The sequence below is a fragment of the Condylura cristata genome, unplaced genomic scaffold (assembly GCF_000260355.1).
Source record: "Condylura cristata isolate star-nosed mole 26May11 unplaced genomic scaffold, ConCri1.0 scaffold00041, whole genome shotgun sequence".
Classification (NCBI taxonomy): Eukaryota; Metazoa; Chordata; class Mammalia; order Eulipotyphla; family Talpidae; genus Condylura; species Condylura cristata.
The window spans coordinates 1,528,619-1,549,509 of NW_004567142.1; the positions used below are offsets into that span (position 1 = coordinate 1,528,619).

General features: G+C 56.7%; 3 protein-coding genes across 8 annotated transcripts in view; 2 read left to right on the top strand and 1 right to left on the bottom strand.

Annotated features, from left to right (window-relative positions):
* The first annotated feature begins 332 nt into the window (after positions 1-332).
* Positions 333-1,710, top strand: LOC101624297 (putative uncharacterized protein FLJ42213). The gene is given in 4 exon segments (XM_012733478.1): positions 333-380; positions 435-531; positions 627-739; positions 1,501-1,710. Coding segments are annotated over 4 exon segments (468 nt in total).
* Positions 1,711-3,646: 1,936 nt separating this feature from the next.
* The window catches only part of CIC (capicua transcriptional repressor), a 41,900-nt gene continuing 24,655 nt past the window's right edge, over positions 3,647-20,891 (top strand). For 5 of the 6 annotated variants that reach the window (XM_012733631.1, XM_012733632.1, XM_012733633.1 and 2 more), the window contains exon 1: positions 19,311-19,379. Coding sequence is in view for 1 of the 6 variants with exons in the window: in XM_012733635.1 (XP_012589089.1) it covers position 3,650; positions 9,378-9,379 (3 nt within the window). In the remaining 5 variants the exon portion in view is untranslated. Of the gene's footprint in view, positions 3,651-9,377; positions 9,380-19,310; positions 19,380-20,891 lie in introns of those variants that run through there. The other variant, XM_012733635.1, reaches the window with a different exon arrangement.
* Positions 3,857-11,280, bottom strand: ERF (Ets2 repressor factor). The gene is made up of 4 exons (XM_004694156.2): positions 11,094-11,280; positions 6,565-6,799; positions 6,119-6,234; positions 3,857-6,018 (listed from the first exon to the last, which is right to left on the bottom strand). The coding sequence occupies exons 1-4, from the start codon at positions 11,113-11,115 to the stop codon at positions 4,733-4,735; spliced, it is 1,659 nt and encodes a 552-aa protein (XP_004694213.1). The 5' UTR covers positions 11,116-11,280; the 3' UTR covers positions 3,857-4,732.

Sequence of the window (20,891 nt, forward strand, 5' to 3'; positions counted from 1 at the left end):
CAGCGCCCGCCGCGGGGCACGCTGGGAAATGGAGTCCGCTTGCCCTCTGCGCCTCCGTCACCTGAGTCTTCAGCCCACACAGAAAGCCGCGTGGCACGCCGGGAAATGGAGTCCACAAAGGCCTCAGCGTCCAATACGGGGATAATCGTCGCACTGGAAATTTGGAAATAGGATCCTGGGCAATATATCTGCCTCTTATGCTGTCAGTGGACGCTGATACACCTTGGGAGACGAAGCCAAAATAGCACTCACTCCATTGCGACAACAGCGAGATCAGAGATGTACTTCATAAGTTTTAGTCGCATCCACTCCGTCACTCATTGTGGACCCTGATGCACGCCGGGAAACGAGTTCAGTCGTTCTCTCAGTCTATTGGCGATGTATAGCAGATGCACTCTGGGAAACTGAGTTTGCGCCGGGGACTCGTAGGTTAGGGCCGTGCGGCAAGCCGGGAAGTGGACTCATCGCCACGCCCTCACCGCATTGCAGGTGTAAAGCGACTCTCAAAGCACGCCGGGAAATGGAGTCCATGTAATCCCTGAACCACCCCCACTCAACCCCACGCCCCCCGTGGATTCTGCAGTTCCGGAGATAGGCTGGGAAGTGGAGTGGGTACGTAAACTAAGCCGCAGTTCCTGCCGGGAAATGTAGTCAGCTTTGAAGCTTCGGTGTAGTTGTTACTTAGAGCCCTGGAGTCTTCTGGGAACTGCAGTTCCAGTTTGCCTCGCTCATTGACCGAGTGGGAAGGGATCTACCCTGAGCCCAGACCCGATCCTGGCCCTTTGTGAGACGAGACTATGGAGGCTTGCCGGGAAATGGAGTCCAGTGAATATTTTAGGCGCGTGTAAGTGAAAGGTGAAGGATGTTAGTCCCCGGGCGAAAGTGAAGGGTGTTTCCACGCCTTCCTCCCTGCCCCCAAGGTTCCAGCGCCGAAATCGATCGGGAACTGCTGGAAAGTGAGTCCAGATAGTCCTTCAAGTTCCAAGTTTACACAAATGGGAAGAAAAAAAACCGCCCTCGGCTTCCACAAACGATTTGGGAAACAAAGTTCCGGGCAGGTTGCCTGAAAAGTAGATTCTTTGGATAGTCTAGGTTTATCAAGCAGTTGGGGGTTGCATTAAAAGAAAGGAAAATTGAACCCCTATTCAAGTTTTTAGCAAGCTCCCTCTTCCCCAAGTACAGAATACTGGGCGGCCCAAGTAAATAAGCTGGCTGTCAGTAAGAATCGAGTCGTGTTGTGCACGCACTAAATTGCCCCATTTTAATCGATTAATACAAGGGGGGGTAGCAGCCCCAAAGGGCGCTGGGAAACAGAGTTCTTGTGTGTCTGGCTCCCGGGAATTCTTGGAACTACAATAAAAATCACCCTCCGCCCCTCTTCGCCTATGGAATGATGGGAATGGAGTCTCTAGACTTCATTTTAATACGCGCCGATGTTCATATTAACTGTCCTGCCGTTTCTGAAGCCTGAAGAAAATCTCACCCACTTGGTCTGTTCAGGACTGCAATTTCCAGGGGACACAGACCCCCTGGGGCATGACACGCGAGCACTCGTCCTCTGGGGACTACATTATCCAGAAGGCCAAGCGAAGACACGCGTCCACCCCCTTCTCAAGGAATGTCTGCATCGCGCCCACCGCGGAGCGAGTGTTTCTGGGAATTGTAGTTTCCCAGGCCAGTGGTGCCTGCTGCCCTCTGACGGTAGCTTAGGGTCAAAAAGCTAAAATCCTACTGAAGTCCCAAAGTCGGGGGAATCCAACTGGACAGAGAAAACCCACAAGAGCAGTAGACATGCGGCGGGTCGACGACGGTTACTTAACGGCCCAACCCGAAAGACATACGCAGAGGGCCGCGCGTGGGCATCTGCCACGAGGGTTTGGGGGGGGGGCCGTGGGGGTCAGGACGACCTCCACTGGCAATTTTACCAGGTTATTTGTTGGGGCTGATAATGTTTGCAGAGAATGCCAGGGCAGATCGTGTCTGCGGGACCTACAGGTATCTGAGGTGCTAAGGGGAGTCGCTAAGAAAGGTCATTGCTGGGCTGTAGACCTGAGAACAATTTACTGGGGACCAGTGGAGAATCGTCAGTCAGACTTGTGGTGTCTCCAAAAGGTGTGTAGAAAACTGAGAAACATGACTGATGATATTGACGGCCCTGAGGATCAGACTTTGGGGGGGTTGGGGGGGCTGGGGGCTGGGCTGTATACCGTGCAGTAGGGTGAATTAACTGTTGAAGCGTCCTTGGGGATATGTAGAGAGCTTTCTCTATGGAAAAAGATCTCAAAGGATATGGAAGGAAACAAGGGTGTGGTTTTGCCGGAAGTATGAGACTTAGGTGGGTCATTAAAGATTAGAGGAGACTCAGGAGTTTTCAAGACCAGATGCCAAAATGCCCACCCACTCATCCAAATCTGGGGTGACAAGTCTGGTTAGGCCATCCGATTCTGAGAGCAGTTCTGGAACTGAGCACTTTTCAGTCCATCTGGTGAGGTGCTTTGAAGGCACTGGAATCAGAGCTGAGAATGCTAGTCCTTGAAGGATCCTCCCCCTCTTTCCCCTCCACAGTGATGACATCCCCCATTCTCCATCACACCACCACCAACTCAGCTATATCTATGTTGCCAGGAGACATGCCTCATCCCAACTTCCAGAAATAGCCCAGCGGCCCCCACCCCAGGGAGTGACTTACATCACCCAGGAGAGGGAGCAGTTGCCCACAGGCCGCCACAGGAGCCGTTTTCCTGCCAGTACCCCAGCCCTGGATTCTCTTTTCACTGCCAACGACATCATCTAAGACCACCCACCCTGGGCTGGCATGAAATGAAGCTGAGAAGCCGAATGGAGACAGGGTAGTGGTTGCCAGTTCCTTCCCCCTCAGAGCAGGGGGTCAGGTTTCATGGTGAAGCCAGTCCAACAGGCCTGGAACCCTCAATCCCCACATCTCTTAGCAGCTGTGTGGCCTTGGGGAACTCATTTCCCTCTCTGGGCCTCAGGAGCCTCACCTGCATGAGGGCTCTGGACTCTCAGAGCACTTTCAGTCTGGATTTCTTCTTTAGGTTCTTGCATCCCTGTTCTAACTCTATCCTCGGTCTCTAGCTTTACCAGCTCACCTCTCAGATCTTACATCCATCCACATTGGCTTCAGAAAGAAAACACAGTTATTAAAAGAACTTGGGCTTCAGAGACAGGATTAGGGTTTTAGACAAGTCCATTTACCTGAGGCACCTGCCCTGCCTTGCCAGATGCTGGAGGCCGGTACTGTAGCCACTAACTAGGTATTGAAACACTGGACCCAAGGTATAGGACAGTCAACAGCCACTATGATTAAGCTGGTCTTTTCAGCCTATTGGTGGAGGGTGTTCCCCATTTGACCACATCACTACGGCACCTTGCTAGGTCTAGATCTTGAGACCAAAGGCCTTGACATCAAATGACCCCCCAGATGAACTCAGGAGTGCCCCTAATAAGTGAGGTGGGCGGTGCAATAAGGAGCTCCTGGCTTTCACCAGGGACACAGGAGCACACACAGCAAATCAGAGCCCAAGAGGAAAGGCATTTCGGGACGGGAAGGTCAGGACAATGGCATGGCGGAGTCTTAAATGCTTCCAAGGACAATCAGAGATCCCTATGGAATAGGGGAGCAGAGGTTAGTACTATTCCTGAGACCTTAATCACCAGTCCTGGGGGTTACATGCTGTCCTCCCCCCCTTACACCCCCAGGTCACGCTATTTCCCAGGCTTGAATGTGATCAACTGTGATGGGGTCAGGCCCTCTGGCCAGTGATCCAAGCCTAGTCTGTCCTTCACAATCAAGCCAAGCCCATTATAGCTGCACCCAGTACAGATCACTGCATCCAAAGGTCCAAAGTTTTATTGTTTTGAATACATTCTCCAGCAGCCCCCCGACTCCCCTCCCCCCCCACCCTCCATCCCCAATACAGAATAAGGCTTGACCACAGACCCCCACCCCAGGGGCCCCAGCTGGGAGGCAGAGGGGGCTTCCAGTTTGGTTTCAGGGCACCCTCTCCCCAACCCCCACCCGCTTGTCTATGGGCTAGTCCTAGGAGCAGCTGGGGGTGAAGGGGTTGGACTGGTGCTGGGGCAGGGAGTGGGAGAGGGATAGCAGGCACTTGTAGAGAATTGTGGCCTATGAGCGGCACCCCTCACCCTCCTCCACCCTCCACTCCCCCCAACGTGGAATTTTTGGTTCATCATAAAATGTCCCTCCCTCTCCTGCTGCAACCTTGTGGGATATGAGAAACCCAGGCACTCATGGCCCCTGGAGGGGCAGGGAAGGCAGGATTGGGGCTGAGGGTGGTGGGGTGCTGGTGGAGGGGGAGGGGAGGGTGCAGGAGGCAGAGGACAGGGAGACAAGGCTTTACTTCCTAAGCGATTGTAATAAAAAAGTTCCTGGGCCTTGAGGCCAGAGCCTCAATTCAATATAAATTCCCCAGAGTGGAGGTGACCCTTAATACCCCCCTCCTCCCCCCACCATTTTGCCCACAGCTTAGAAACTCCCAGAGACAGGGGCAGCCTCCAGCCCTGGGCACCCACCCACCCTCACCATTAAAAAAAAAATGAAAAGTTGTATACAAAACATGGGGAGGGGAGAGGAGGGAGGCAGGGAGGAGTCTAGAGGGCTGCCCTCACCTCCAGGGAATGTGGGGTAGGGGTTAAGGCAGCAAAAGAAGCATGGGGGTTGGAGGGAACAGGGGTCCCCTGCCCACAGCCCTCAGGAATCTCGATGCTCCAGAGAGAGCTGGGCTGTGGCATGTTGGAGGTCAGAGCTCACCCGTCTTGGGGTGAGGGGCCCCCCGGCCTCCCCGGGCCCCTCGCCACGCACCTTCTTGTCCTCGCCCTCATCCTCGAGGCCCCCAGTGAGGCCCCCACCCCCTTCCAGGCGACAGTCTTCACTCCAGCGCCGTTTAAAGCGCAGCTTGAGCGGCATGCACTGGGCAGCCCCGGGTGCCTCACCGGGCTCGGGCTTGGGGGGCGCAGGCGGGGCACGGGGCGTCTTGAACACCTCCCCGTCTTCCTCATCCTCATCACTGATGTCAGTCACCTCCACCTCCTCCGATTCGCCTTCCGAGATAGGCTCCACTTTTATCTGCGGTGGTGGCGGTGGGGGGGCCAGAGCCCCCACCCCTTCGGCCAGCCCGGTGCTGCCGCCGCCACCAATGCCAACGCTCTTGTCAGCACCTGCCGGAGCCTTCTCCCCACCTGCCCGCTGCCGGCGTCCCAGCGGGGGAGGCTGAAGCTTAAACTTGAATGGGGAGGAAGAGGAGGAAGAGGAGGACGAGGCTGAGGAGGGGACTGGTGGGGTCTCCGGTGCCATGGGCGGCAGCGGGCACTTGTCAGGGCGCTGGGGCTGGGGTACCACCAGCCCAGGGTAGTGCAGGAAGGCGCGGGGGCTGAGGTGGTAGTTGTAGACGCTTTGGGTATGGGCCTGCAGGTACCGTTTCATGTCCTCGGGGCTGAAGGAGAAGTGGGAGCCTCCCCCTGAGCCGCTGGGGCCCCCACCGCCACTGGGGTACATAGGGCTCAGCGTGGGCGAGGGTGTGTAGGCCAGGTGGGTGGGCGTCATGGGCAGAGCCGGCGAGAGCTGAGGGGGTAGCAGGGAGCCAGGCCCGGCCAGAGGCGACACAGGGAAGGGGCTGAGGGGTTCAGGGCCACCCCGAGGCCGTGGGTAGACACGGAAGACACCAGGGTCATGGGGCAAGCGGGCCAGCGGGGGTCCTCGGAAGGCACCCAGCTCCGGAGGGCCAGGCGCACGGGCCCGGGGGTCCTCTCCCAGCGGCTCCTCCAGCTCCGACGTGCCATCGCTACAGTCACTGACTGAGCCTCGACCCAGACGTCGGGCCACCACAGCCGAGAAGAGGGACGAGGAGGAGGAAGAGCAGGCCGGCGGTGAGCGGGGGTCCTCGGTGGGGGAGAGCACCTCGGAGGGTGTGGAGGGAGGGAAGCGGAAGTGGCTGCCGCCCGATGGCACTGGCGGGGCACTCTGGGGCACCGCACCCCCTGGCAGGGAAGGACAGAGTTGGTGTCAAGGCCCTGGGCCTAGCCAGACAGACCCACCCCTCTCATCTCCGAGGCCATGCCCACCAGTCCTGGTACTCACCAGCCAACCCCACGTCGATGAAAGGATAGTTAACCAGCACCAGTTTGTTGAAGTTGAACTTGTAGGTGAACCGTTTCCCCTTGGTCTTATGCAGGATGCGCTTGTTATAATAATAGCTGTGGGTGCAGAAACACCAGTGGACAGTCAGTCACAGGGAATCCAGGTCTAGACCTCCACACTGCCGTAGCATCGCGTGTTGCTCACAAAGGGCAACCGAGAAACACGGTGCCCAGAGAGCAGGGCCCAGCTCTGCGGTGGGCTGGAGCCAGACCAGAGGCCACACCCACGAGTGACACCTGTGTGTGACAAAGGGCTCCGAAAAGGATTAGGACTTGCCACAGGCCATACAGCTGTGCTCTGGCAACACCAAGGGTCAAACCCAACGCCTATTCCTGTGGGTCAGGGGCTCCCCACCCAGCAAGAGCACCCCCATCTGCCCTCCTCACCGCAGGGCCCGGCTCAGCTTGTCATAGTTCATCTGGGGCTTGCACTTGCGGACGCCCCAGAGCCGAGCCACCTCGTCGGGGTCCTTGATGACGAACTCCCCGTAGTCGCCCTGCCAGGCGATGACCCCCTGGTACTCCTCTTTGCGCAGCAGCTCCAGGATAAAGTGCCACAGCTGGATCTGCCTGGAGCCGGGCGACGACTCGGGCTTGTAGGCCCAATCCGGGAAGGCAAACCCTGGGGACGGAGGCGGGGGCGGCCTGGGTCAGGAAGCCATGGCGGGGGGCTCTGGGTTCCATACCCCAGGGCCCAACTCCTACCCCACCCTGCACATGAGGAAATCCGTCTCCAATGAGGAGACGGGTTAGAGAAACAGTGTGCATCTGTCCGTGTGAGGGGGGCTAGACAGGAGTTGGGGGGAGGGGAAGCTGGAGCCTGCTCCAGCGACACCGGGAGAAACAGGAAACCGTCGGCGGCGGGTCCCGGGGCCAGTGCCAGGGGGCTAGGCACCAAGCCAGGGCGTCGGGCAGGGCTGCCAGTGGGGGAGGGGCAGGAAGGGGCACACGTGGCCAGACAGGTTGGGGTGAGCTCCGTCAGAGCCCCCCCAACTCCTACTTAGCCAATCGCACCCCCACACAGCTCCTCCTGTGCCCTCCTAGAAACACTCGCTGTCTCCCTCCCAAGACTACCAGAGCACGTTCCACGTTCTCCCACCCCAGGACCTGAGAGGAGAATTTTTTCTTAAAAGGACCAGGAGGGGTGGGGTGGCTGGTTGACGATGAGGTCAGCGCTAGCACACACAGAGGCTTCTGTCTTCCCTGGAGAGTGAAACTCAGACTGTCTGAGAGAAGCCCCCCCCAAGCCCTGGACCCTCCGCTGCACTGCCCTCCCCAGACCTGGGCACACTGGCCCCACCTGGCCGCCAGGCCCCAGCTCAGACCAGAGTTGAACAGGCACTGCTGAGGCCTGTCGCCCTCTCCCCCCCTTCAGCCTTCTCATCCCCAGCATTCCTGCCCACCTGCCTACCCGCCCCCAGCATTAACCTTGGGTAGAGGTTGGTGGTGGGCTGGCTGGTCCCTAGAGGGGGTGGGCAGCCTGGGGTGGGGGGTAGGGGGGGCTGCGGTTGTTGTCATTTCCCAAACCCCCGGGTAATCAGGGGCCATCAATAATTCAGCACTAGGCAGCCGGTAATGGAGGGGTGGGAGGAGGGAAAGGGGAGGAAGAGAAGAAGGGGGAGGCCAGGCAGGGGCCCTGGTGCCACTAAATGGAGAAGACCAAGGTGGACATGGACAGCTAAAGATGAGTGGGGTCCCAGGTCCCAATCAGGATGCTAAAGTCAGCCTCACTGCCTTAGCCCAAGCACCAGCTCCAGCAGGAACCAAAGCCTGAGGCAACACTTAGCCTCCCCCAAGACTCCAGCCCAGTCTGGAAGCCAACAAGCATCCTTCCCCTTGGCGATACAGGGAACATGCCCTCTACATCCAGGGCTGACTCCATCCCCCAGAGGGACCTGACTCCCTGACCCCTGGCCTTGAACAGCCAGGGATGGCCACCTACTCTCTGCCTCATTCAGAAATCCCAGACTCAAAGGAGCGTGCAGGGCCCCTGGGACCTGACCTCCAGTAGTCACAGTCCCAGGGTCTGATCTACTCTAGCAGCCCCTGCTCCATTCAAAAGTGCTTTGGAAGGACCCCAGCATCTGCAGCCTCATCCCCCTGTTGGGAATCCAGGTGTTCACCCCACTATCCTCCTGTTATAGGAGGCTGGTCCCTTCTTTCAGAGCCCAGAGGTCCCTGAGATGCCAAGTGACCCAACTGCTGTGCCACATACCCTCCAACCCCTCCATAAAGCTCCTGGCCCCCTTCAGAACTCCAAGCTCCATACTCCTCCCACCTAAACCCCAATCTGGCTCTCACATCCAGGAGTGGGGGGAGGACATGGCCCCTAAGACTTCAGTTTGGAGTTGGGGGTGTACTGACTTCCACCCTCCCCCCCAAATATTAAAGCCACCCTTCCCAGCCCACCCGCCCCAGCCTCCTTGTCCCGGTAACCAGGCAACGTGTGTGCAGCGACAGTCCTGGGAGCGGGGGAGCAGGAGGCTAAAAATAAACTTTGCAGAAGAGAAGGAGTGAGAGAGACTACATGCAACACAAAGGGAACTGGAAGGGAGGTGGGGGCTCTGCAAAAGCCTCAAGCTGCATTGGGGGGCTGTCCCAGGATCCCTCTTTAAGTCCACTCCCTGAGCAACCCCCCTCTGGGGCCAAGACCCTGGCTCCCACTTCTGTAGGGTCCGTCCCTCCTCCCAAGTCCACCCCATCCCCAGCTTTCCCCATCCGACAGAGCATACATGACAGCCTGTTCCTGGCTTTGGGGGGAGATGGATGGGGGGGTGACGTCAGGGTGTCTCAATGGGGCTCTGTTCCCCAGGCCTTGGAGCCAGGAGCCAGGCACGGGCAAGGAGAGCATGTGTGAGTGTGTTGTGTATGGATCCACGTGCTGAAAACCGGGAACCACCGGCCTGCACCAAGAAAGCTTGGGGGTGTGGGCCCTCTGGAGTGCCCAGGACAGTGAGGCAGGGGCAGGGCAGCGATAGGTTTTGAACATTTCATGTCTGAGTAGATACGGCGGCAGACAGACAGGAAGGGCTGGGATGGCGGGGTCCCAGAAGGCACACAGGCTCCCACAGAGGCAGAGCAGGGATTCTCCTAGACAGACTGTGGAAACCTGTGGGGGGAGGGCGCACAACTGCTGGGCACCCCCCAAACTCACTGACAGCCCAACTTTTAAGGGACTCTAGGGGGTCGGAAGGGAGGAGTGGTGGTAGAGGAAGAACACGCCAGCCTCCTGGGGGGCCCACCACCTCCCCCACTCCAGGCAGCCCTCGGTGGCGCCAGAGCCGGGAAGAAAACAGGAAGTGGGAAACAGCCGCGGCACAGGAGACGGCCGGGATGGAGGGCTGGATGGAGGGGCGTGCGGCGGCAGGCCGGCGACAGCCGACCGGCAGAGGACAGATCGGAGGCCCTTCCCTGCCTCCCAGTCGGAGAACCCACACGCCGCTCGCCCCCGCCCCCAAAGACAGGGCTAGGGGAGCGGCCCAGCCGGTCCCACCAGGCAAAGGACCCAAGCAGCGAGGAAAGATGAGGCGGGGTTGTCTGGGCGCTCCGGCCCCCTCCACGCGCGAGGCGAGGCGCTGGCTACCCCCAAGGCCCAGAGGCCCTGGAGCCTGTGGGAGCAGGAGGAGAGTATGTGGGACGCACGTGACTGACCCTACACCACTCCGCACCCCTGCCCCATCCCCAGCCCCCCTTCCCGGCCCCAATCCCCAGGCGCCCGAGCCCAGCTCCGAGCCCTTTAAGAGCCGCCCCCACCCGCCGAGGGGGGGGCCGAGGGGGGGCAGGGTGGGTGGGCCGGTCGGGGCACACACCCGCACACAGGAGCCCAAGCCACGGCCGCCGCCTGGGGAAGGAAACAAGTTTGAACAGCGGCGCCCGGCCCCCTTCCCCCTCCCCCGTCCCCGCCCCGGGCCGGATTCCGACAGGGTAGACGGGCAGGGGGCGGCTGGGACCCCTCCCCCCAGCGCGCTTGGGCGCAAAGTCCAGCCCGCGAAAGCCCGGGGGCGGCGGGGGAGGGGAGGGGGGAAAGTCCGAGTGGGAGGGGGGTTAATCCCGCGGCCCCCCGCCCGCCGATGGGGGGGGAGGGGAACCTTGGCCCCTTAAGGAGGAGCAAGTTGGCGGGGATGAGGGGGGCGGAGGGAAAAGACCGCTCGCAGAAAGAGCAGACTAGGGAGGGGGAAAGCCTCCGCGTCCCCCCACCTTCCCCACCCTCTTCCACTCCGGCGCCCGGCGGCGCGGGAGGAGGGTACCCAGGTCTTTCCCGTGCCACCTTAAAGCCGCGCGTTCTAAGGTCGGAAACAAAAAGTTCCTTTTTCGAACGTTCGGGCTGCGCTTTGGAACTTTGCGACTCGGCGCGGGCGGGGGAGCTAGGAGCCAGCGGAGACGGGCGGGGGAGGGGCGGCGCAGCCCGGACCCCGAGTCCGGGGCTCCCCACTCACGCCCTCCTCCTACAGGCCATCCTGTATCCCCTCTAAGATCGTGCGGGGCACGCGCCACTGTGAAGGTCACCGGCCGGACCACGCAGCACGGAACCGGGAATAGCGGGCCCCGTGGACAGGCCCCCCCCACGCCCCGCACACATCCCGGCCCCCGAAGTGCAACGTGACAGAACGGCGAGTAGAGACCCCGCCACCCCTGTGATCCTGAGACTGGAGGAGAGCCCAGCTTTGGGGATCTAAGCAGGGAGAGCACCTAGACTAGCAACACCCACACCACTCCGCTGGGAGCGTGAAATTTGGGGGTCCCATGCAGCACCCCGAGCTGGCGCCGAAAGAAGCAACAGGTCTTGAGTGCTTGGGGGTCCCCCGGAACTGGGGATCACTCCGGCTACCCCGGAACCCTTCAACCCCCCCCAAAGTTTCTCTGCCTCGTTTCCCGGGGCAACAAGTCTCCCCCACACGTGCTGCCCCCGCCCCCACCTGTGTCCGCCGGGGTCTTCATGCTTGGGGGCCCGGGGCGAGGCGCCCCGACTCCGGGCCGCAGCTCCCGGCGCCCGCGCTGCCCCGTCCCGTCCCGCGCCCGTCGGGCCGCCCTCGCCGCTTCACCCGGCCTCGCCTCTCAGAGCCTCTCCCCTCCCCGCCGCCGCCTCCCGGGTTAATATCGCACTCCGGGGCCGGGACGCCCACGCCCCCCGGCCGGCTACGTCACCGCCGCGTCGCCATGGAGACACTGCGCCCGCCCCCTCCCCGCGCACTCACACACACACCCGCCGGCTCGCAGCCACTGAGGACCGGCCGGCTCTGGGCTTAAAGGGGCCGCGCGACAGGGGAGGAAGGAAGAAGGGGGCGGGGATGGGATGGGCGGGTGGAGGGGGGGGGGTCCCAAGGGGTCCTGACCCTTCTTGGAGGCTCCAAGTCTGCAGATAACTTAAGTCCTCGGAACTCGCGACCTGCAGCCCCTCCTCCTCTCCTACCCACTGCGGGATCCAGAGTTTCTTTGGGGAACCTGTAAGAACTGAGAGGGGACCTTCTGAGGGGACTCAGAAACTTTTGGATGGAGGGGGTATGGACCTTTTGGAAAGAGGCAGAATTTTCTCTGCGGGGGGGACAGGGTCGGGACCCTAAAGGGTGCCCGTGACCATTACACTTACCAGTCTGGCTTTACCCTGCCCGCCCCCGCCCCCCTGCGAGCCTTAAAGGGGGCAGCTGTCCAGGGGTGGGGTGGAATGGGTGGGAAGCATTTCCCAGCATCGGAAATGGTGAGGTGCTGTGCTGTGCTCTCCGTTCCACCGGGGATGGGGTCTTGACCTTCCAGATAGCCCCAATCCCAGCTGGGGAGGAAGTGACCAGAGAAAATGCGTTCGGGAGCGCCCCCTCCATCCCCAGGCTGCAGCTGTCCTGGGTACGCGGCTGGCGCCGGAGATACCCCACCTCCACCGCCTAGGCGAGGGGATCCGGAGGTGGGGCCAGGATGCGAGGGGGCGACCAAAGTCTGAGCAAATGTGCGCTCAAGGGGCACTGAGGGGTCGCCAAGAGAGAGGAAGGCAGGGCTTAAGGCAGAAGGCCCGCGCGTAGGACCGTTAAGTCTCCGTTTTCCGCAGCCGGAGGGATGTGATGGAGCCTGAAGATTCACGAAATAGGAAATCAGCGCTGATCAGATGGCCAGCGGAAGCGCGCAGCCAGATAGAGGGTAAATAGAAGCAATATTCACAGGCAGAGCCTGAAACAAAGTCTCAAAAAAGACCCTGAGGTACCAAAGGGGGAGGGCGGGTGGTAATCAGAGCGATTGAAGCCCACAAACCGGCAGGGAAAGTCAGACAGCCCACCGGCTGGGAAAGCCTGCGGGGTCAGGTTCTGGGTGGGCGCTTAGCTTAGGACTTCACCCCAACCTAGGTTACTGGGTTCTTGTTAAACCAGCTCTTCATGGGTGCCTCAGAAGTAGTCGTGGTCCTTTTTCCTCTGGGAGACCATGGCCTCCAGGGAAGCAGCACCCCCTTGGGGAATTATGTAACCTTGCCCAGGGACAGTACAGCTCCCCCACGGATATTGTAACCCTCTGGGAGCAGTGTGGTCCAGCAATAATAATCATCGTCATTGTTCTAATAACAGCTCCCAAATTCCTAGCGCTCATGATGTGCCAGGCGCTTGGCCAAGCATTGTCCTGGTCCATCTTCTGATTTAATCCCCACAAAATCTCAAAGAAGGTAATTGCCACTGTTACCCCATTCACAGATAAAGAAATCAAGGCTTGGAGCGACATCAGCCTGCCAGTCCTACACCCTGGAAGTGTTAAGAGCCAGAATTCAAACCCAGATGTCCCCAGATTGCAAATCACCACCCTTAGACCACTACACTTTCCTACCTTTTACTCTGCCCCCCCCCCAGAAAAGGATCCTGCAAAATTTCAAAGATAATAGGTCTGCAACAGCCTCAAGGACCCCCTCCTGCCCACCAGCCCACCAGCAAGATAGAGACCTGGGTTGCAATGCTACTTCCTGTCTGTGATAGAACAAATAAGTTTACCTCTGAGCCTCAGCTTCCTTATCTGAAAATATGGATTGTAATATACCTGACTAGGTATACTAATATACCTGACTAGGTGTTTGTGAGAAATCTGGGGTGTGAGGTAAGAGTGCCATAAATCTTATTAGCAGAGTAAACTCTACACCCTGTGGATAATGTAAGTACCCCTCACCCAACAGACTCCAACTGTAGACCTTAAACACATGGCATCCACACTGTGAAATTGCCTATTCATGGCATCATCCCACCCCCACCCAGTTGGCTAGTTCCATCCAACTGTTTCTATGAAACTAAATCAAAGCTGGTGGGCATAGCTCCTGGGAAAGTCTGAAATATCCCTAGAGGATGGGGGTCCCTGCCAAAAATGTCCCCTGGGTACCATGACCTCTAGCAGCTTGTGCAGACCTGTTTGCAGAATATTGTAAGATCTCAGGGATCCCCGTGTCTCTTCCACAGAAGTGTGGACCTTATATAGTTCAGTTGCCTGGTTGAACTACTAAGACCCATCCCCAGGGATGGTGAACCCCTGTTCACTGTGAAACACCCAGATACTGCAAACATGGACAGAAACTAATCATCAACCCCTGACCAGTCCTTGCAGACATACTGTCCAACCAAAGCCACGTCAATACCAATGAACGAGGCCCCCTGCCCCACCACCACACACACACACACATACATATGCCGTTTGCTACCAAAACCTCCACAAATATGCATAGGGCTGGAGGAAAATGCAGCATCTTCCAGCCCTAACATGTGCATGTGATGAATCTTCACTCCTCTGGCCCTAGTTATTCTTATCCACTTTACTGTCCCAACACAGATAACAGTTCTCCTATTGTGGTCAAGCAAAGGCATGGACAGGATTGTCTTCACAGAAGGCACAGCACTTCACAGACTCCACTCCTGGAAGGAAGCTGTGGGGACAATAAAAGTCACAACCCACCCTCTGAACCATCATGGACTCTTACTACCTATGAATGTCAGACTTCCCTTAGAATTGGTATGACCCATTCTCGGTAGAGAGTATTGCTACCTAAGTATGACTCCTCCCAAAGAGAAAATGCCACCGCCTTCATCTCCCTAACTTGACATACTCGGTTCTCAGTTCCTGGTCCTCTCTCTCACCCATTCACACTCCTTCCTTTGATGAGCTCTGTGGTACATAGATCATCTCCAAGCCAATTGTGCTCAGACGCCTACTTCCAACCCAGAATTCCTGTAAACTCCAATTTTGAGTGTCAAACTGCCTCAGTAGGGCCTTCATCTGGATTTCTTGATTTGCCAAATCAAAATGGCCCCCCAAAACACCCCCTCCTCCAATCATTCTTCCCCATCTCAGAAACATGCAACCTCCATTTTAAAATATATTTTTATTTATTTTAAAATATTTATTTATTTATTTATGCATATAAGAGCTGGGATATAGGCCAGAGGTTCCAGGGTTGTGTGTGTGGGTGTTGGTGGTGGTGAGAGGATTCACCAGATAAGGATTCACCAGGAAACAGAACAGGTCCATCTACTGAAATACACTGCTGAGGGGAGCAGCAGGGAGACAGGAGAGGTCTTCTACACCCTGTAGGTAACCTCCCTGGCTGGGGATCGAACTCTTACTGCAGTGGCTACAGCTAGATTCATAGTGTGCCACCAGAGAGGCCTCCTATTTATTTTTTGTGTGGAACTGAGATATAGGCCAAAGATGCAGTTGGTGAAAGGACAGAGTAGGAAACAGAGCAAGCAGATCTATTGAAATACCCTGCTGAGGGGAACAGCAGAAGAGACAGGAAAGGTCTGCTGGGCCCTGTGGATCAGCTCCCTGGCCGGAGATCGAACTCAGGCCATAGTTGTGATAGTGCTGAGCCTTAACTCCTAGGTCACTAGGGAGGTCCCCTGAAATACATCTTGTTTTTAAAGGATAACTTAATTAGGAAAAGGAGAAAGAAATTGAGAGACACTGTATGGTTACACGTGGGCAAGAGAGCTGCCTGGAATGTCCTTGCTAAAATAACCTGAGTGCACATACAGTTGATTGAGCCCCATAATCTGTAGAACCCCTACAGACATACAATGGCATGACTGATACAAACCCCCATGGACAGTGTGGCTCTCATTGGACAGTATAAACTCCAGACAGCCCAATGCTCCAAAGCAATGTGAACCCCAAACCATGATCATATATAAGCCTATATAATCAGGTGAACCCAGAATTGAGTTTCCATACATACAATGCAAGCTTCATAAAGTCTGCGAACCCTATGTAACAGGTCAACCCACACAAATGGTGTGAACCTCAGGCAGGAGTATGACCTTCATAAACAGGGTTGACTCCCATATCCTAGGTCAACCCTGCATGTACAGTGTAGATGATCCTATATGTGAGGTCTCCTTCATGAGCAGTGCCTCCTTGTGAACAGTGTGGTGTCAGAGTCAACGTGGCCTCACACAGCAGCACTGTGAACAAGTTCCCCACCCTGCCCCTGCCACACACAAGGCTGCCTGCCTTGGTGGATTGTCCTGTGAACAGTGTGGACTCACCAGCGGATGTCACCATGCCAGGTTCATTAAATTGTGAACCTGGTTCCCAGAACCAGAGAGAAACCCCATTTAAACCCTCTCAGCCAAGGTAACCTTTATAAATTATCCCCTGACCGTAAACATCACTCAGCTCTCTTTCAACACACGTAGGTTAAAACTATCTGACACCTATCATGGACAATAAGATCTCAGATAAAAGTGAAAAATGGTGGCTTTCTGAATAGGAGGGATCTTTGAGGGCCGAAGGAAGGAGGGGCACCCATTAATTGAGGATGTAATATATGCAAACCTCAGAATTCAGCATCTCACAGCATCTATATCTCAGCTTCTTGAGGTAAGTACTCCAGTCACCTTCACATTTCAGATGAGGAAAGTGAGGCTGTAAGAGGTTATAGGCCCAAGGTTATTACATAGCTGAAGTCATTACAGCTGGAACATCAAGTGCTGGACTGTGATGCCTCCAGATGTACTGATAAATGTGCCACAGATATGCTGGATTCTGGAATCCTTCTAAAAGCACCCATGACTCCATCACAGCTGGTACAAACTAACGACAGACTACCATCACAGGTAAGGTTGTGACAGCGTGCACTCACCAGGAAGCTTTCAGAGTAAGAATCACAACTTTTGAGGATTTATTCTCCTGGAGACTCTGTCTTAATGTTTCACCTATGTTAACTCTGTACATCATCTTTACCTAATGCTACGGGTTTCTTTTGAACTATACCTTACAGAATGAAAAATCAACGCACGGAGGGATTAAGTGATTTACCTCAGGTCATACTGCTAGGAAGAAGCTCATCTGGGATTTGACCACACTAGCCTGTGCAACATCACCCCCACACTCCAGGACAATGTTATTTCAATGAATTGTGTAACTAAGTTGCTTTCATTTTATGTAATTCTCTCCAGGGCAAGGTACAACTCCCTGTACACACCTTTTCTCCATGTGAGAAGGCCTTGGACAGTGTGAATACCCACAGATGGGTGTCCTTCATGCATGGTGGAACTCCAGTAAGCACTGGGGATCCCTCTGTGGACATTATACACACATCATGGCCTGAAAGAACCCTGACCCACAGCAAAGACCACCTTTCATTATAGCAGGATGCTGTCTGGGCAGGGTGAGCTCAGTCAGCCTTTCCTTGCACCTAGTACCAACTGTGGAACAAGAGACACCAGCCAAATCAGTGGAAATCTTCCACCATCAATGCACACCTCGATGGGCCATGTGAACTGCTGCACAGTATGAGCCTTCTGGGGATAGTACAATCTCTTTCATGTCCATGACAAGGTTAATATGGACACGCACAGCTCCATGGGGGAGAGGACTTTTGGTGCATGTTGTGAACCTCTTCTCCCTGAGTCTGCTGAAGAAGGTCATGTGACCCTCTGATGCATGGAAACTTCCCTGAGACCCCACATCTGCCCAATATGCACAGTATAAACTGCCCTGTCAAATTTCTTTCAACTCCAGGGCCCGCCCATTCAACATGGAAGTGTGAACTCTCTTTTAGAATCTCAAAGACAGGACCTTACCTGGTGACACAAGTGATTAAGGCACAGCACTATGAAGCTATCTGCACGAGTTCGATCCCCAGCCAGGAAAATGACCCACATGGTGCAGCAGACCTCTCCTGTCTGGCCTGCTGCTCCCCTCAGCAATGTATTTCAGTCAATCTGCCTGCTCTGCTCCCCACTCAGTCTGTTGGATCCTCTTGTATGCATAAATTAAATCTTTAAAAGAAAGCAAAAAAGGAATCTCGAAGACAGTAATTAGCATGTGACCATAGAAACTTTAATAGTGTAAGTAGTTGTGCAACTGTGAAGTCCTTGTAGACCATGAAATATCCCCCCAGTCTCATCGTATAACTTCTGTAGATGGTGGGGCCTGCTCCCCCCACCCACCCCGCGATAATCTGAATCTCTCATTCTCAGGGAACCTCAATGGACAACTTTATTTCTTTGGAAATATTCGCCACCTGGCCAGATGCTATACCACCCTCTCACAAGTAGTGCAAATATCACAGGGACAGTATGGATAGGCAGCAGACTGGGTCCACTTTACTTCACAAGTGGGGCGATCCCATTTGGCTACTGGGAACCTATTACAAGTAGCAGACGCCTCCCCTACAGCAGTTTTTACTGCCCCCCGTTACGCTCTATGGGGGCAAATCCACTGTGGAGAGGAGGGACGCTCGCAGGCGTGTTCACAGCTAGTGTAAACTCCACAGCTGATCAGCAGGAATCTAGTGACAGGGCATAACACTTTCCTCTTCATCCCCAGTGTGAACCTTAAAATAATCTCGCTCCTGCCGGGTGTGAACACCCACAAAATGTAGCTCTCTATGGAATGCAGCGTGAAACCCACAAATGCAGGTCTGCATTTCGTGCCCCCCTCCTTCAAGCCTAAGGGGGCTGTCAGAAAACTGCGCCGCCCTATATGTCAAAGTTTGGGAGGAGGTCAATGACAACCCGCCCCCCCCCCGCCACCTCCCCCGCCCAGGGTCCCCAAGCCACAGGCCGCGCGCGAACTCCACTGCAGCGCGCACCACCCCACATGCGCGTTCTCTCCCCTCCCGGTGGCAACAGGGCTTTCCGCGGGGCCGCGCCAGACTTTCCGAGGCTGTTGATTGGTTGTAGTCGCGGCCACCCGACAGCCAATCAAGCGGGGGAAAGGTGACATCACTCGTTCGCGTCCCCTCCCCCCCCAAACTTCCCTACTCCCGGCTACCGGCAGCAACAACCACGTGGGGGAGGGGTAAGAGAGTAGAACCCGGTGAGGTCATTGCGCCGCCCCAGCTGCAGATGATTGGCTACAAAGCTCGCGGGTGGCGGTTGGCTGCTCCTTGCACCTCCCCCTCCTGCCGCTACCGCCGCCACTAAGAGGAGCCACCGGCGACGCCAGAACCGGGAATCCGGGTGAGTTGGGGCCCTGGGTCTAAGATGCTTCTGGTGTTCACTGAGACTCACGAGGAACTGCCCTTTCCGACTTTTTCTCCTCTCCCGGGTTCTTTGGTGTTCCAGGTACTCTGTTACATGGGAGTTGTAGTCTGCCTTGTACTATCTACTATGGGCCGGAGACGTAAGAAGACTACCGTTCCCAGCAGGCATTGCGACTACCCCGTCAACAAACTCTAAAGCCACGCCTCCTAGGCCTGCTCATTGGAAGAACCAGCCCTTAGTCCCACCCCCTTGCAGTTCATTGGTTACTGTCCCTCACAAAGGTTGGGTTCCGGCGTAGGGTGCATGACGATTAGGTACTGTAGTCGTCAATCGGCACTAAGACGGACTGCAATTGGTTAATGCTGGTGTCCATCATTTGATGTGGGGCAGGGTCCTAGATTGATCAGGCGGTCGTAGGCTTAGGTTGGTGTTGGTCCCAGAGGGAGGCCTGTCTTGGACCTTGGCCCCTCCCACTAGCGCTGCCGGATGGGCGCGATTGGTGTTGATGAGCGTCGCTCCTTTACGAGAGGCGGAGTCTACCTGGCTTCGAATATCTATTGGCCTAGAATGGCGCCGGTCAGCGGGGTTGTGGCCGCTGATTGGCTGGCTGCTCCAGCTGTTGCAGGTCCATTCACCATTTTGTGTGTTGGAGTAAAAAAAAAGGGAGAATCGAGAGGGAGAGCCGGAGGGGGGGCGGGGAGGGACCGGACCGGACCGAGCCGGGGCCACGGCCCCCCGCCCCGAAACCCCGCTGAGCCCGAGGTGAGGGGCGGGGCCAGAGTTGACATGAGCTGGAGGTTTTGGGGTGCTGGGGGGGACGAGAGGGGACAGGTGGCAGAGACGGGTAGGGGGGACAGGGAAAAAGGGTAGGTGGGATGGGATGGGTAGGGGGACAGAGTGGAGGAAGTATTGGGGAGGAAGGGTGACGAAAAGAGATGACGGGACAAAGAATGGATAACAGGAATGGAGGGGTGACAGGACTAGATCAGGGTGACAGAGAGAGGGAGGGGACAGAGTTGGAGGGGGTGACATGGAGAGGTGATGAGGAGAGAAGGTGACAGGTCCGGAGATGGCTGACAGGAAAGTGACTAGGAGGAAGAGATGGCAGAGGTAGAAGAGAGTGACAGGGAGCCGGTTACTGAGGAGGGGGCCGGTGAGGAGAGAGGTGCAGATAGAGGTGGTGATAGGATGAGAGAAAGTGGCAGAGAAACCGGTGCCAGGAGCAGAGAGCATGAGACCCTGGAGAGCCAGGGTCCGTGCTGACCTGGGCTTCATGAGTTACTGCTCAGATTCTCAGGGAGGTGAGGGCCCATGGGCCTTGGGTGGGAGTTGCTTAGAGCCTGGTGTACAGGAAGAGTAGGCCCCAGGGGAAAGGAAAAGACGGGGCTACTGAGGAGAAGAGGCCGGTCCAGGCAACAGGGTGCAAGGGTGCCAGGCATTGTGGTTGTAGGCCCTGGGTGGGGAATGCAAAGGTTTGTGTTTGGGCAGGACTGGGGCCAGCTCAGTCCCCAGGACGGTGGCCCAGCAGGTCAGTGAGAAGAAGGTGGTGGCGACTGCTCAGCACTTGCTTGCTGCTCCAGTGTGAGAAGCCTCTGGCCCTCCGGCACTGTCTGTAAAGACCCCAGGATTGGCCCAGAGGAGGACAGGCTGAGGACGGCTGAGTCCCCAGGGGGAGCCGACCAAGCAGGAGAGCATGAGGTCAGGGGTCCTGTGGCAGCCAGAAGACTGAGTCAGGGGTGCTTATGATTGTCTTTGGCTCTCCAGCCCTGGGACCCTCCCCCTCTTCTCCCTCCTAGGGGCTTCCATTTGGCCTCTCAGGTTGTCTTAGTCACTTCAGAGTAAAGTTTTTTCCCCTTTCTTTTCTCAGGGCAGCTTGAAAGGGGGCGGGCAGTAATGACTGTTCAGGAAGTGGGTGAGGTTGGCCTCCTGGGCTTGTCCTGCTTTCTTTGACCTTCTCCCACTTAGCCCCACCTGGAGTTGGAGGGCATATTTAGGGGTTGGGGGCCCAGCAGCACAGCCACCCTGCCAAAGCCAGCTCAGTCAGGGCGGGGATGCATGCAAGCCAGAGGGGGGGCTGGGGTTTGTGTGTCTCACGCTGGGTGCTGTGGGAGGAGGGGCAGGCTCCTATCCAGTGGGACAGTGAAACCCTGGGGTGTAGTTCTGTGCCCCACTGTGTGATGACGTGTGTGTCTGTGTGTGTGTGTTTGTGCGCGTGCGTGTGCTCATGCACGGCCCTGTGGCAGCGCTGGGTATGAGCTCTTGCCCCAGACGTGC